General features: G+C 46.2%; 1 protein-coding gene across 1 annotated transcript in view; it reads left to right on the top strand.

Moving 5' to 3' along the window:
* Positions 1-16198, top strand: part of PPM1H (protein phosphatase, Mg2+/Mn2+ dependent 1H) — a 260953-nt gene that overhangs the window by 210761 nt on the left and 33994 nt on the right. Inside the window, exons 7-8 of the mRNA XM_022571638.3 lie at positions 7943-8006; positions 11484-11591. Of these exons, the coding sequence (XP_022427346.1) occupies positions 7943-8006; positions 11484-11591 (172 nt within the window). The remainder of the gene's footprint in view (positions 1-7942; positions 8007-11483; positions 11592-16198) is intronic.

Genomic DNA, 16198 nt, shown 5'->3' with positions numbered 1-16198 from the left:
AAGAGCATTATCTAGGTAACACCGTAGACCCTGGAGAACCACTGCACCAAAAGCTACCATTCTGGAGGTGATGCCTAGGAATTACCACGAGAAAGTGATAAGCAAGAAGATCATAAACACCATTTTTATAACTTTATGACTATCTACAAATTCGTATTGGCGATAAAAGGGAACCTAAAATTTTAATATAATGGAGTAGACAAAAATCCAAGGTATCGCTGATGGAACTCAACTCCAAATTTCAGCCCCAGAAAAGCTTGCTGTTAAGGAAGAATGAGCGGGGAAGCATGTGCTAAAGAGGAGGTGGCAGCCTTTATTCATGTATTCATCCATTTAGCTAGCGTCTACTTTACATCCACAATGTGCCCGCACGGTTGTCGATATGAGGATAGAACAATGAATAAAACAAAATCCCTGGCTGCATGGAGCTAATGTTTTAGAGGGGGAGGCAGAATGAGTAAATTAATAAATACGGTAGTTTCCGACTGTGCTGTGTAAGTACCATGAAGAGATGAGACAAGAGCAGAGAGCATCATACTTTTAGATGAGCGGCTGGAGAAGGCATTCTGAGGGATGCCGAGGAGCTGGCTCTGTGAGGGTCTGGAGGAAGAATGGCCCAGGAAGAGGGAAGGACGAGCCCCCGTGGCACATTTAAGAAACAGGAAGAAAGCTAGTGTCCCGAGCGTGTGGCAGAGTATAAAAGATGTCAGAGCAGTGTCAAAGATCAGACCATGGAGGGCCTCATCTCTGGGTTATATTTTAAGATGATAGAAAGCCATTGGAGAATTTTAAGCCGAGGAGTGATGACTGTGGATGAAAAGAGAAATGGCTGTGGAAGATTTGCTTGCAGGTGTCTCGGCCAGTCTGAAAATACAAGCAAAGGTTTTTCTGATAAAAATTCCAAAATGGATACAGAGATGAGACGTGTTCATCCAGGAGGAGTCGTATAATTGCTACGCATCACAAGGGTGAAAAGACATCACTGTGGCTGCCGGGGGATCTCTTGAGTTCAAACGTTCAGTGAATGTGTCTAAAACATATACTCCAAGGAGCAGCACACAGCGAGGCAAGACCAGAGCAGGAAAGGGATGTGCGTGTGAGCGGGCATGGGCTGAGGCTTAGAAAGCAGCCGCTGAAAACAAGACTTTTTGCTTTTGTTTTGTGAATACATAAAGAAAAAGAAAATACGACAGGGCAGAATAAATCCACTGCCTGGAGTAAGTAGTATTCGCTGATTTGCTCCCTTCATCGAACATCTGTTGGGCACTCATTATGCACTGAGCAGTCTTTGAGGTACCAGGGATGTCACGGGTAGCAAAACAAAAATTTCCGTCCTCAGAGAACTTAAGTGGGGGGGGGCAGGGCGCTCAGGGGAGCAGTCGAGAAAATAAACAAAATAGGTAAAATATTTAAAATGTTAGGTGGCAGGAGATGCCTGAAGAAAAAGAAAGCAAAGAAGGGGAATAGGAAGTTTGGGGGTGGGGAGTGATTTTTTAAAGAAGGTCATTTCATTACTTGGCTTTTATTTCAAGTGTGATGGGAAAGCCATTGGAGGGTTTGAGTAGGGTAATGACGTTATCTGACATTTTAAAATAATTACTCTGGTTGCTCTGAGAATAGAGGTAAAGGACAAAACTGAACGGTTTTCAACACCTTCACTGCCATCACTGTAGCCGTGTTACCATCCTCTCTTGCCTAGATTATTGCAGGGAGGCCCGATGAGGCAATTGCAGTGCTGTAGGCCGAAGAAGATGGTGTGACATGAGTAAACAAAACACTCAACTCTTGTTGTGTTTCCTTCTTACTAGAGGATCAAGAAGGTGAGGCATTTTAAGCTGTTAGCAAGAAAAAAATTGTAAATGTTTGCCACAAGCGGAGGCTGGATCCAGAAACAAGAGTAGGAGAAGGTAGTTAGAAGGGCAGGACCAAGTGGGTGGGGGGGGACCTGGCCTGAGAACCACAGCAAAGGAGTGAGAGAGGGGAGGTGACTTAGAGTGCAGATCTCAGAGGATGCAGCCCATATGACCAGGTGCTGATGGGGAGCAGTGAGGAAGGTCATCAGGAAGTAGGTAGGAGTTGTAAGGTCAAGATTCCAGAAGCACCATCACAGCCTGTAAAGTTGCTGAGAATAACGTGCAGGGGAAAGAATGGGAAAGCAATCTGTAAACCTAAACTGAAGTCCTCAGGGAAGGTGGGAGAATGCCCTGAAAGGGGAGGGAGGGGTGTGGGAGCAGATGTGGGGAGGCAGAAGGAGAGCTGCAGTCTGGAAGGGCCAGGCTGATGGGGGAGCAGCCAGTGCCTCTCTCTCGCGTTAGGAGTGAGAGCAGTTTGAAGGATCAGCATCCCCTGGAGGTGGTGTGATCTGCAGAACAACTTGGGCTCACTAGTAAGTCAAGCTCAATTAGCAGCCTCCAGCGTTTTGATAGGGTGTGTAGGCTGGTTGATCGTGGCAATAGTGTACACGGATGTATTTTGACTTTGTAAGGAAGTTGATGGTTTCTTCTCTTAGTCTTTGGACAAGATGGAGAAATACTGTGTGGACAGCAGTTCAGTTGCTTCATAGATGGCCTGAGAGCTCTACCCAAAGAGTCTAAAATTCATGAGGACAGTGTCTCTCTGGATCAGTGTTTTCAGCCTTTCTTAGTCCTAAATCACCCCCTGCCCCACCACCCAGTAATTTAAACATGGATATCTCATTGTCTGCCCTCTACTGTTGAGTCTGTCTTCTATGTTTCCACCAGACAAGAACACGATTTTTCAAATTGCACTTACTTTCATCCACGTGCCTTCAAAAAATGTTGATATACCCTTTGTCTGGTTAGGTTGACCTGGAGGAAGGTCTCTAATGGCTTGGTTCTGCTTAGCATTGCTGGTTTTCTCCTTCAATGACCCGGATGAAGATGGCAGAGCTGGTTATCAAATTTAACGTGACATAGCATAGAAGGAGAGCTGATTTTTTTGGATGAAAGGATATGGATTCCGATGTCCCTTGGTGGGTTGGGACGATGGACTGAAACTAGCAAGATAACAAGGGCAATGGAGTTTTCCACTCAAAGTAAAATATTCATTGCGTAAGTGTAAACTAGAGGAAGACGATGAGTCAAGAAACCTTCTCAGGTCTTTTTTCTTGTGGACTGACTGGGCTTTTGTTTGGTTGGGTTTTTTGTTTGTTTTCCCTCGTCGTTTCATTATATGACCCTAAACCACGCAGAGACGTGTACCTGCACATACCGCCAGTATAAGCTGCAGTAATGTAAAAAAGAGCAAGGTCTAAATCAAAGAAGTAATCATTTCATTCTTTTGTGGACCACATCTTAAGTGTTTTCAGTTCTGAGTGCAATTCTTTGAGGACTGTGACAAATTAGAAGGCTCCGAGAGGGCCCCTCCCACGGTATTTGGTGCTCAGGTAATAAATACTGGTTGAATGGATGGTTAGGGATGGTGCCTCAGGTCCTGTGAAGGACAGTTCATGAGACTAGGAAAGAGGAAACTTTGAGAGAGCTCTCTTCAAATATTTGCAGAGCTCTGAAGTAGAAGAAAGACTAGATTTCTTTCATGTTTTCCCAGAAGACAGACCAACACACCAATGGGTGGACTGGGTCCATTTAAAAAAGAATTTCCCGGGGCTGTTCTCCAGTGGCACTGCAAAGTTAGTCCTGTAAAGTTCCTCGGACAGAGACTGTCTACAGCAGCCCATTCGATGACAGAGGCCAGGGCCAGTGTGAGGGGTGTTGAAGGAGGGATTCCTGCATTTGGGGTACAGCCAACTTAGTGACCTTCTGGTCTCTTCCAGAGCTGAGCTTCTCCTTCCAGTGGGTCCAGATCAATGGTGCCTTGTCTTTTCAGCTTTGCAGAATCAATGCTGCAAGGGAAACTATTACACTTACTTTTAAAAATGTTTAATGGAAACTTCTGAGGATACCGCCTGGAGTTAGGGAAAGCCCTTTAATTTATTTAGCCCTTTTTAAGCCTTGCATTATTTTTTTTTCTCATCTCATCCTTGTGTCAGTTGGCCTCATAAATATTCATAAAGGAATTGACCCCAAATGAGAGTCTAAATATCTTTCCTAAGCCTTTCAGTTTTGCTTTCTTGTAACAAGTAATTATTTGAATATGATCTCTGGTCAGTTATATTATTGTAAACTAGTGAGTAATCTATTCGGGGAGGGTTTTTTTGGGGGGGGTGTTGTTGTTTTTTGGCCACACCGTGAGGTTCGCAGGATCTTCGTTCCCCAACCAGGGATTAAACCCAGGCCCCGGCAGTGAAAGCGCTGAGTCCTAACCACTGGACTGCCAGGGAATTCCCTGTTTGGGGAGTTTTTTAAAAAACTTAATCAGGATTTCGGAAACCATAGGATCTGATGTGAAGGAATAGACTTTAGCTGTTCATCTTAGGCCCTAAGTCTATGTCTTAGAGCTCTCAAGCTTCCAACCTCTCTTATCCTCTCACCTCCCCCAGCGGAGAGGAGTGGAAGCCAAGGACACTTGGGAAGCGTACAGATTCAAGCCCACAGCCTAGACATGGACTATGGATGTAATATGAACAGCAGAAACTGAGGTGGCCCCTTAAGCTGCAGGACAGATTGAGGGAGGCCTGCAGTCTGTGGGAGAGGACTCCGTCGGACTCCTTGGCCACAGGTAAAATGACCTGGGAAGCGGTGGCTTCCGCAGCTTCCCTGTGTTCTTCCCTGTAGGCTGTGTTGGGGAACAGCTGCTGGTTTTGTCCCCTCATGGTCACCTTTTGCTCCACACAGAAAATTCCCCTTCCTTTTCTGCCAAAAGTTCCCCATCATTGCCTGCTTTTTACCCACTGAGAGGTGGGCAATAATGGTCTCATTTGAGACTCTTCAACTAGAATGAGAAACCTGCAGAGCTAAACCCTGACATCACATTTCTTTGGTGTGTTTTCTGGGACAGTCTGAGTTTAGCTTAAGGGCCGCTAACACGGGATACGGTCTTGGGAGAGTAACATAACCTCGGTCTCCTTATCTGTCAGATAGGACACTGCAGGGTCTTTGAGAGATTTTAGACATGGTACGCAAATACCCAGCCCAGTGTCTGGGCTTGTACAAGGTGTTCATTAAGTTACAGCTGCGGTCACTATTCTTAGCTATCGTTGATTTACACCGTCTTTAATCACGTTACCAGTTTTAACCCTTGAGTATTTTACTCTTTGTTATTTAAGACTTTAACCATGGCGGGAAGTCCGCTTACTGTCACCTGATGAGCTGTGCTTCAGACTCTGAAAGCCTGCGGAGGGGAGGGTGCTCTGCTTTCTCTCTTTATTTGTAGTTATTCACCCTGGTCATCTGTTGGGGAGGGGAGGGGAGGGGGCTCGTATTTGATTGAAAACCAACAATGGCAGGAACAGAATAAACCTTTCTTTTCCAGAGCTGTCTTTTCTATTTTCAGTTTTTTTGTTGTTCTTGAAGATGAAGAAACAGGGGCTAAAACGTAATATTAGCACTTGTGGCGGTCTTGTTCCTGTGGGTGACAACTCCAAGATGAGTGTTTGCCTTTCAGAGCTGTGGTGACACAGACTTCACTCTCCTGAAATTCTCTGCCCTGAGAGAACTGGATTACCTGGGCTTATGGTAGAGTCAGAGGACAGTTTTTTTGCTGCCTTTTCAAGCTTGTTAAGAGTGTTCGTAGCCTGTCTCCACTGAGCTCTAAGAATTTCCAGTCCTTGATTCTAGAGCTGCCACCTTCTGCCTCACGAGTGATTCCAGACTCTGTGCCTGGATCTCCAGGCCCCAGCCCCTCCCTGGGGACCGTCCCCACTGCATATCCTCCTCTCTGTCAGAACCTGTCTTCTTACTCTCCACACTTCCTCCCTTCGCTCCCCAAGCCCTGCTTGTGCCCACTGCACAGCCTTTCTCAGGCCATTACCCCCTTTCCCTTGAGCCATGTAGTCTGTCATCTTTAGGGTCAAGGTGACAGGGGGCTTATTGCTCAACTGATTTTGAATGTTAGCTAATGATTTTGGTCTCTAGTAGTGGTTCTCAACCGTGGCCGCACACTGGAATCACTTGGGAAGCTTTTAAAAAATTCCTGGTACCTGGGTCCCATCCCCAGAAGTTCAGATTTAATTGCTCTGGGATGTGACCTGAGCATCAGGATTTTTCAAGCCTCCCCAGGTGATTCCATTTGCAGCCAAGATGGAGAACCACTGGTCTACAAACTCGTTCAATCCCCAAGCTGAGTGTATTCTAATAATAGCTCTGTTTGGTCCCCAAGTGACTTGGTTACCACAGTGTCTTAAATAGTTCATGGGAGCATAGAAACATCAAAGTAGCTATTTCCACCTTGTGTTAGTTTGGTAGATTTGGGGGAAGGAAATAGTACGGTTCCTTTGTCGAAAATTCAATCCATGGCATACCGCTGGGCCCACTTGACGGCAGCAGCGGCAGCAACTAGCTTTTATCAAGCTCTCAGCATGTGCCAGGCACTGGGCTAAATGCTTCCTAAGCTCGTCACATTCATCAGCCCATTTTTATCCTCACAGCAAGCCCAGGAGTTTTTGGCCTCTCTGCTTAACGAGGAGACTGAGGTCCAGAGAGGCTTCTCCGCTCTCCCAGGGCTACACAGAAAGCAGTGCTAAACTCAAGCGCAGACACGTCCGGTGCCAAAACTTCACTGTTCCTCTGCCCTCTGGGAAAGAACTTAACCAAATAACTTCCTGGAAAATAAGGATGTGCCTGCTTTAGTTTCGGGGTTGAGCCCTTTTTCAATCGGGTTGCATTCTTTTGTATAGCAAGCTCCTTCATAAATTTGATGTCGGGTTCACTCCCAAGCTGCCTAGATATATCCAGGACCAGGGGGCATGTCACAAATTAATTGTTTTCATGTACTCAGGAGATATTAGTTGAGAAAAGCGTCTTGCTTCTAGCCTCTAACCAAGCAGAACCTACCCCATCTGTTACTTAATCTTCCTACCACTTTTCTGAGGAATTGAATAGGCAATGCTGTGCCCATTGTGCAGAAAGGGGGACTGGTGTGCCACGTATTAGCTTTCTACTAAATACTAGTGATAGCTACCGCTTCTTGAGTACTTACTAAGTGCCGGGCTCTGTGCTAAGCTCTTCACATCCTGTGTGGTTATCCTCATTTACAGATGAGGAAATGTAGACCCAAAAAGGTGGAGCTACTTGCCCAGGGTTATACAGCTGGTAACTGGGTACCATGTTTGCTTGTTTGTTTTTTAACTTCCTTGTGAGCAAAATCGCAAGACGTGGCCTTCGTTTGCTCTCTCACCATAGCCTGGCCAGCCTCTGCTGTGTGTGTCGTGGCATCTGGACAACCGTGTCTGGAATAAACCATTGAAGTGTAAAGTGGATTTTCTTTCTGTGTGTCGAATGGCCATTTAATAGCTATCGTGAAACAGGATCTTCTGCCAACCTTGAATATCAGGCTGAGGTCAAACAGGCTCTAAATATTCCTTCTCCAGCCATTCCAGTACGAGGCTGCTTTGGCGTAAACAACCCCCGGAGGTGAGAACTGGCTCTTGGAGCAGTCCCCCCCCCCCCCGCCCCCCCATCCACCGCTGAGTGTTGCTGCTTCTCACAGCTCCAGATTAATGACAAGAATCCTGCCACCGCTGCTGGGGAGCTTCATTATTGCACGGACACTAAATGCTGAAGACAGGAGCCTATCACCCCTGCTCGCTAATTGTGAATACGCCAGCTCATTTTCTCTCTCTTCAAGCCTGTAAAGACTTGGTATTTTCTGGTTTGTTAAAATATGTACGTACACACACACACACACACACACACACACACACACCCCTGTAGGGAGAATGACTGTTTATACGGAAAGAGATCAGCAGTGTGGTGACCGGATGGAATCTCAGGGAAAATAAAGTACCTGGCGGCCTGTGTCAGGGCAGCAGGTCACTAATTGAGTGCAAAGCTTTTTTTTTTTAATGTTGTTTATCCCCCTACAGGGCATACAAAACCATTGAGGATGATGACTTGAAGTTTCCCCTTATATATGGAGAAGGCAAGAAGGTAGGCACGTGCCCTCCCCGGACTGAGAGAACAAGGCTCTGTCTCCACGGAGCCCGTGGTGATCTGTATGTTCCACTCAGCAGCTCATGATTTCATAGCCTTGACAGCTTGAAAGAATATCACCTCCATCATCCTTCAGGCCTCCTGTCTTGAGGGTCCAGGGAGTGGCAGGGTTGGGGGACGGGGGTGGTGAGCATGAGGGACTAAAGTTAATTTTGTGAAAATGCCATCCCCCTTCTCAATCCATTTGAATAACTTTTCACAGTGTTTAAACACGACCACTTTCACATACATCATCTCCTTGTGTATCTGACAACAAGCCACGAGGCAGGCAGAGCTGGCTGCCTTCTATCCACTTGGTAGATGAGGCAGCTGGGACTCCGAGGTTAAAACTGCTCAGGAAGTCACGCAGCTGGCGAGGGGTGGTACCAGACGTGGAGCCATGGCCTTCCACTTCCTTCTAGTGCCCTCACATCCCACCACGGAAGCTCAGGCTTTGCAAGGTGGCTTTTCCACTTGCCCCATGGAAAGGGGATCCAAAGTTTCACCCTGATTAAACTATAGGATCACATGGACCAGATGCCAGGTGGAGATAGCAAAGACCATCCATCACCAGCTCCCAGGGCCTCAGTCAGAATCAAACATTGTTGAGCTTAAGGAAGGCTGTTGATCTTAAAGTCTCTGAGCAGAGACTGGAGAGGGTTCCAGTCCTGGAGCAGAGATGAGGATGCTTTGAAGCCATTTCCCAGGAAGAACAAACACCTTCTGAATCATTGCATTCTTCCTCCAAACACGAATACATTTCAACTAGGCGCTGAGAGTTCCAATTAGAAGTGAAAAATGTGGTCACATTGAAAAGAATCTTCAACTGAAATTTTTTTCAGCATTTGATAGCTTTTATCAGGATGAAGTGACTCATAAGAAAACCGAAGGAGGCCTTCATGGGCAGAACTTGAGTGTATGTGTGGGTGTGTGCGTGTGTGCGTGCGTGTGTGTGTGTGAAAGAGAACACACAGGATTAGGTTTTGGGCTCAGTGTAGCCCAGCAGTGATTTCACTGGAAGGAGACATTTCATGGAGGGAAATGAAACACAGCTATTTGATCAATAAACGCATCATTTTTCAAACTAACTTGCCCCATCCCTGGTTGAGAATCATGACAGGGTAGAGCTCTCCTGGTAGGGTTTCTCCTACTCCTGGTAGGGTTTCGTGTATCTTTCTGTAGAGTGGGCGCCGTCAGTGCACATCACTCAGCCCAGTGATCTACGCCTGCAGCTGCAGTTCTTTGTGGTGCTGAAATTCTCAGTATTACCCTGCTGCTAACCAGTGGCTCCCAGTAAGCTCAGGACCACATCCTGTTGCCTTTGTATCCTTAGTACCTGTCCGGCCTGGTACTTGACACATGGCAGGCCGTCAGTAAATGCATGAGTATTTAATAAGCTATTCAGTTATGTTCAGTATACTCTCCTTGGAACAACAGGAAAATGGATAAATGTGTTCTTCAAAGCTAACCAGCAAAAAGATTTAAAAGAGCAAGGGTTTTCCCAGTTTAGCAAACAGTTCAATTCACCAGGACATCATGTTCCTCCAGCATTTCAGTTAATTAGGGCTTGACAGTTCTGTGATATGTAGCTGACAAGTTCAGTCATTGTACCTGTTGACCTATTTAAAAGCCACTGTGGCGTCAGTCTGCTCCAGGCATGCCCTGTACCAAAGTAGCATGCCTCCTCTGTCCCAGGAGTCCATGATCTCTGCAGAGAGCTTTACAACACATCAGTTCTGTCTTGATCCTTTACAGGGGTTTTCTCCTTCCTCTCTGCACACGGCCTCCCCAGAAGTTTCAGAATACTTTCACTGCTGTTACTTTTCATTTAATTTCTGCCAATGCTTTAAAGGACTTGTGTGGGACATGTAAACAAATTCAGTAACTAGCAGAAATATCAGATTTCTTTGGACTAAAATGTCCAACCAGAGAAGGTGCCACAGCAGGAAGGAGAGTAGAAGGGCTACAAGGGACTCAGAATGTCCACATTTAGAGCTGAACGCTCAGCTAGAAGGGAGCTGAGCCAGGCCCCCAGCAGAGCAGTGCCAGACCAGAGGTCCCCAGGTCCACATTCCTGTGTCTGCACTTCACCCCCTTTGATTCTTGCTTTTGAAATGTGTGTTACGGTTTCATTTCCACTTGACTGTAAACCTGCCCACCTTCTGATGTGAAACCAGCTCCAAAATCCACAGCTTTTTGGGGAAAGTAGGATGAAGATATGGTAAAGTGTTAGATTCATGCCTTAGCATTTATAAGTTATTCTTATTACCCAAGCATTAGAGCGAGGATCCAAGTTCAGGTCTTTGAACCATGACACTACACCAGGTACAGTGTTGCTGATCCAAGTGTTAGAGCAGTGGGCTTTGGTCCACCCAGAATGAGTTTCACTCCATCCCTCTGTGTTTATCTGTCTTGATGCTGGATATCCTTCTGCACAAAAATGTAGTGCCCCCTGCTCCAGGGAAACTTCTTAGTAGAATTTTTACCTCCTCTGAACTCATATAACCCATTGTTCATGTGCCTTTCAGCACTCAGCCATATTCCATATGTTGTTAATTAGACATGTACCTCTTAGCCTCCCTTACCAAGTTCCTTTGTAGGAGAGACCAGGCCTTAGATATTTGTCCCCCACAGCATGGTGCCTGCACATAGTAGGTGCTCAATAAATGTTTGAGTAAATCAAATCTGTGGCCTCCCAGGAGATCATTAGGCTGACAGTGTAGGCAATAGTTTAATCGTATTGCTTCCTTAAAGCATTTGGACAACCATGTAGAGAAAGCTACAGATGGTGTGGTCCCAGCTATAAGGTGTCTGTGTATTTACAGCAAAGTGACATCATGTTCCTTTCCACCCAGATGGAATTTGTGAAGATGTTAGCAGGACAGGTTATAGAGTTGCTAATGGTTTATTTTCTCCAGCCATAAAGTGTAATATATGAGCTTTGGGTGGGCAGGATCTGCCTCTGACGGTTTTACATCTTTTATCACAGAACCAGAGACGTAGCAGGTGTTCAGTAAACACGTGAAGGATGGATGTATAGCAGATGGGTGGGTGGATGGCTGGATGGGGGGATGGGCAGATAGTTGGATTTGGTTTGAATTGATTTCAGTAGCTGTAGACATCACAGATGTATTGTATTTAGTTTATTGGACACCCTTCCCTCCAGTCTCTGCAAAAGAAATCTGAAATGAGACAGCAGCAGTCCATTAAAATTAAGATAATTGCTAGAAAAGCCACTCCTCAAGTATGCAAGTGACCTTGGTGGGCCCTTCCTTGGAAACAAGTACCCACAGAAGTTAGCAGCCAGGGGCATGGAGAGGGGCAGGAAGAACCGGAAAACGACTGCTTCTCTCTTAGCCCGTGGCAGCCATACTGTGGTGAGAATACTTTCTCTGTGTGTGTGTGTTTCTGATGACCCTCTGCTTATACTCCTAGGCCCGAGTAATGGCGACTATTGGAGTGACCAGGGGACTTGGGGACCATGACCTGAAGGTGCATGACTCCAACATCTACATAAAACCATTCCTGTCTTCAGCTCCAGAGGTACCGCATGAGGTTTTTGTTTCTCTTTGGTACAAGAACATGTTTTCTACATTATTCTTCCCATGACTCACACCCCAGATCCAGACAGTAGCCAACTTGTGTCACATGTACTTCTGCAGTGTCTCTCATGTCTGTTTCTTTTCCCCACTCCATTCTCACTTGGACTGTGCTGGTTCTTCCCTCATGGCCTCCCACCCAGATGGCTGCACAGCCCCTAGTGGCATTCCTTGCCTTCTCAATCCAGCCCACATATTGCCATCAGGCCAATTTTCCTAAACAACTACTCTGACACCTGTTTGTTCAGAAACCTTCAACAACACCCCAAGGCTCAGAGACTAAAGCACAGACTCCGTCACTTGGCATTCAAGGCTTGTTATAATTTGGTCTAACTTAAAAAAAAAAAATCTGATCTTTGTTCCCTTACACCAGCCAGAATGAACTTGCTTTTTTTTTTTTTTTTTTTTTTTTTGCGGTACACGGGCCTCTCACTGTTGTGGCCTCTCCCATTGCAGAGCACAGGCTCCGGACGCGCAGGCTCAGCAGCCACGGCCCACAGGCCCAGCCGCTCCGCGGCATGTGGGATCTTCCCAGACCGCGGCACGAACCCGCGTCCCCTGCGTCGGCAGGTGGACTCTCAACCACTGCGCCACCAGGGAAGCCCCCCTCTTAGATTTTTAATTGCCTAGAAAGCTGATGTCATTCAGTTGATGTCTAGAGAAGTTAATTGAAAAACAAGTTGTCATATATTTGGTTTAAAAAATCATTTTTCTTATAATACAGGAAACAATGTCAAGTTCTATTTCAAGGTATATCATTTACAAAAGATATTACTTCTAAGTGATAGAAAACTCTAAGTAATAGTAGTTTAGAGGTATATTTTCTCACATATCACGGAGGCTGGAATTTGGTGGCTGTTCATGTTGGTGCAGCACCTCCAATGTGCCAGGGGTGACACCTCTGCATATTTTTTTCCTTCATAGTTGCAAGATGGTGACAGAAGCCCCAAGCATAACATTTTCATGCAAGGCAGGAAGGAGGGGACAGCCTATCTGTCCCAGTAGACATTCACTTGCATCTCATTGGCCAAAACTGTGTCACATGACCGCCCCTAGCTGCAAAGGAGGTTGGGAGAGTGAGAGAAATGTTTGCAATTTGTACAGTAGAGGAGAGCCAGGGAGGGGTGAGTCAGGAAGCAGCGGTATTTGCATACCGTGTAATTAACTGTTGAAACTGTGCCTCACACTGGAAGTCCCTGAATGTTTAGACATAGTTCCATCTGCATGTTCTTCCCAAGGGTGGGTGCTGTGTTTGTAGCGAAGGCTCTTTTTGTTGGAGGAAACAGAAACCCACTCATGCTGACTCAAAAAAAGGAGGTGTTTATTTTAATAATGTCGGAAGAGATATTTATGGGGTCCACAAGAAGAACCCCTGAAGAGCCAGGCTTTATGGGAGCGAAGGTGGCTCTGGAATCCAGGCAGCCCTGAGACCAGCCATGCTGCATATGTCTCTGCCACCAGACAGCCATGTTCTTACTCCCCCAATTGCACGTTCCCAGAGAGGAATCTCATTGGCTCAACTCACCTTTTCTCCGAGGTCACAAGTGACTTCCCAGCCTGTAGACTATGTCCACTCCAGAGCCAGCGATGGGTACCATCAGCCACCCAGACCTACCCCTTTGGCAGGGCTGTGAGCAGGGCTAGTTCCTTTAGAGTCCTTTATTGCTGAGGCTGACATCTAAAATAGATCTAGCCACAGGAGGTTAAGAGGTTAAGAGAGGGAAATCTCTAGTAAATAGCAGGCGTGGAAGATACGCACATTTCCTGATATCACCTAGGATGTCAAGTGAGGTCAGCTTGGTGGAAATAATAATTACCATCTGCAGATGTCTCTCTTTTCGCCTTCATAGCAATTCTGCATGGTAAGAACCCTTATGATATAAAATGTCCAAGGGTCCCTGGAAGTTGGTGGATCCCTGCTCCCTCTATTCTGGCCAACAGAAGGATCCCTGAATTACTGCTGAAACTCCTCCTGGCCAGAGAAAACCAATAACTATTGGGTTGGCCAAAAAGTCCGTTCAGATTTTTCCGTAACATCGTATGGAAAACCCGAACAAACTTTTTGGCCAAGCCAATACTAGACTCATGGACGTCTATATTTTCCCCCTTGGGAGGGAGGCATTTATCAGGCATATTAAATGGTACTGTCACCTTTCCAAAAAACACAGGTGAAAGTGTGACTATATGGGGGGTGAGGGCTTCTCAGGAAACACTAATAACCATTTTGCTCCTTAAAGGAGAGTGAAAACCTTCTCACCCTCCCCACCCCCATACACACACACATACACACACACACACACACACACACACATTTTCTATATAAAGTGAGAAGTTTGGTTTGGTTTTCAGAAGAATGATCTCTATGCAGTTAGGTTATAGATCTTCCAATCACTGTGCTCCTGTGGATCCCAAGAAGAGACTGTAGGTTTAAAACTTGGGCCAGCATGGGAGAGTCCCCGAGGACTGATGAAAAATCCCAGTTGGTTGATCAGAAACTTCATGTCACCTGTCTGGAAGTCTGGGCCAGACGATATACTTTTTTTTTTTTTTACGTGCAGCATCTCATTTAATCCTCACAACAATTCTGTGAGGTGTGTATGGTTTTTATACCCATTTTACAGACCAGGAAATTGAGATCCAAGGAAGTAAATTAACTCCCCCATGGTTGTACAGTTATTAACTAACAAGATGATCCTTGTACTCAAGTTTGTCCAATTTGATCAGGCTCTGTAGGAGAGGGAAGCTGAGTTCAAGGAAATCTTTTTGGATAGTGTTGAAGGGACCCACTGAGTACTGTTTCAAGGGGCTCTGAAGAGAGTACCTCTGTCTTGGGACCTTAGTGGCCAGAGTTCCTCAGAGAAATACGGCCGGCCTCAGACTGCAGTTGTGGAAAATGATGGTGTGGTAGAAAAAGTAATTGGGAAAGACAGGACTGGCCTTCTGTGTGTGCCACCCTAGGCCAGACAGAATTGTGCAAAATGAGGTTGTGCACCTATAATTTAGCTTAATGGGTATGTAGTGTAAATCTCAAGATTCTTTTGCACGAGATTAAAATTGTTGTACATTTTAAATGCTTCCAGATGGAGAGGCCTCCCCAGAGCTAGGAAAGGGGGAGGAAGGTCCGAGGGAAGAGGGGGGAGCAGCTTGAATCAGCTCCGATGCAGGAGTGCAGAAGAAAAGATGGGTACAGGGGAACCCCACATCCCCAGTCTTGGGGCAGAAACTCCTTTTCCCTGGGTGGCAGTGATAAAGTCAGACCCTGGAGAAACAGCTAGGGGGCTTCTGTTGGGAGCCCACAAAGCCGGGTAAATTTATTTAAACCGTCTAATAAGGAATAACTGGCTCCCTTGCTGCCTTTACTCCCCCACCTGCACCCCAAGCCTACCCTGGCTTTCTAACCATGACTTCCTAAGAACATTCCCCTGCTACGCTTCATCTTTGCCAAGCATGGATCTTTCTTTCACATTTGGGTTCTAAATTTCAAACTCAGCTCAGGCTGGTAGTTTTAACAGTCGCAAGGAAGTGGGGTATGTGTGTGTGGGGGGGTGGAATGTGATTTAGTTCTAAGAGAAAAGGCTCAAAAATCTTCTTGGAAATCAGCATTGTTCCCATTCATCATTGTAGCTCCTAATTTGACTTGATGAGTTAAATAAAAATAAATCAAAACCATGTGGATCAAATTTACGTAAAAAATGCACAGGGGTTTAAAAATTAGAGAAGCGTTTCTAGCCAAACACATTTTTGGTTTCGCTGAACACAAGGCACTGGAAAAATCTCGAGTTTGCCAAACCCAAAGAGCGGCTGCCAGGTTTGCTGAGCCTCCCACATATCTCCCCAGGTCGAAGGTAGGGAATCTCTGGCCGAGAACTGAATTCCACAGGAGGCCCCCATCAACCCAGCGCGGGTCTGTCTGCCGAGCGTAGGAAGCGTTTTGACCCTCCCCTGGTCCACGGCATCATTCCCCCATGTAACTGGGGCCTCTCCTCCATAAGGGAAACACCCCCATCAGGTCTCCCATTCCTCTCGCTCAATGAGGCTCATCACTGTTCAACCTTTGTGTATCACCCTAGAGTTCAAGTGGAGAAAGAGAGGATTTGTGAATTCAGAGTCACTCTGCACCTTCTTTTCCAGCAGTTCTCCACCCTCGTCCAGCACACACCTCATGACCTATTCCTCAGACAGCGCAGCCCAGGCCTGCAGCCTAAACTTACAGATGTTCTCTACTCCGCACCCATTTCTGGCCTGTGACAGGCCCTCCCTAGAGCTAAGATTCCTCTTAATGTCTTTCTTGCTTTCTGGCCTCTACTGCAGGACTGTGCTTGACTTTAGGCCCCTTTTGGGCTCTTGGAAGAATGAGGTCTTTTTCTGTCTGGGGGCCGGGTTGCAAAGCCAACCCCATCAACTCAGCAGTCCCCCACCTCCCGCCCCCGCCACACTGAACCACAAGGGAGCCTGATTTTCTCTTGGCTTCATTTTTCCTCTCCTTAGTGTTCAGGATTCCTATCAGCTGTTTTCTGTGACTCCAGCTCACTCATTTAGGTCATTCTTGGT

The sequence above is a fragment of the Delphinapterus leucas genome, chromosome 11, assembly GCF_059928025.1.
Source record: "Delphinapterus leucas isolate spDelLeu-1000000601 "Yukka" chromosome 11, BTC_Dleu_Yukka2, whole genome shotgun sequence".
NCBI lineage: Eukaryota > Metazoa > Chordata > Mammalia > Artiodactyla > Monodontidae > Delphinapterus > Delphinapterus leucas.
This window is presented reverse-complemented; position numbering and strand designations above follow the sequence as displayed.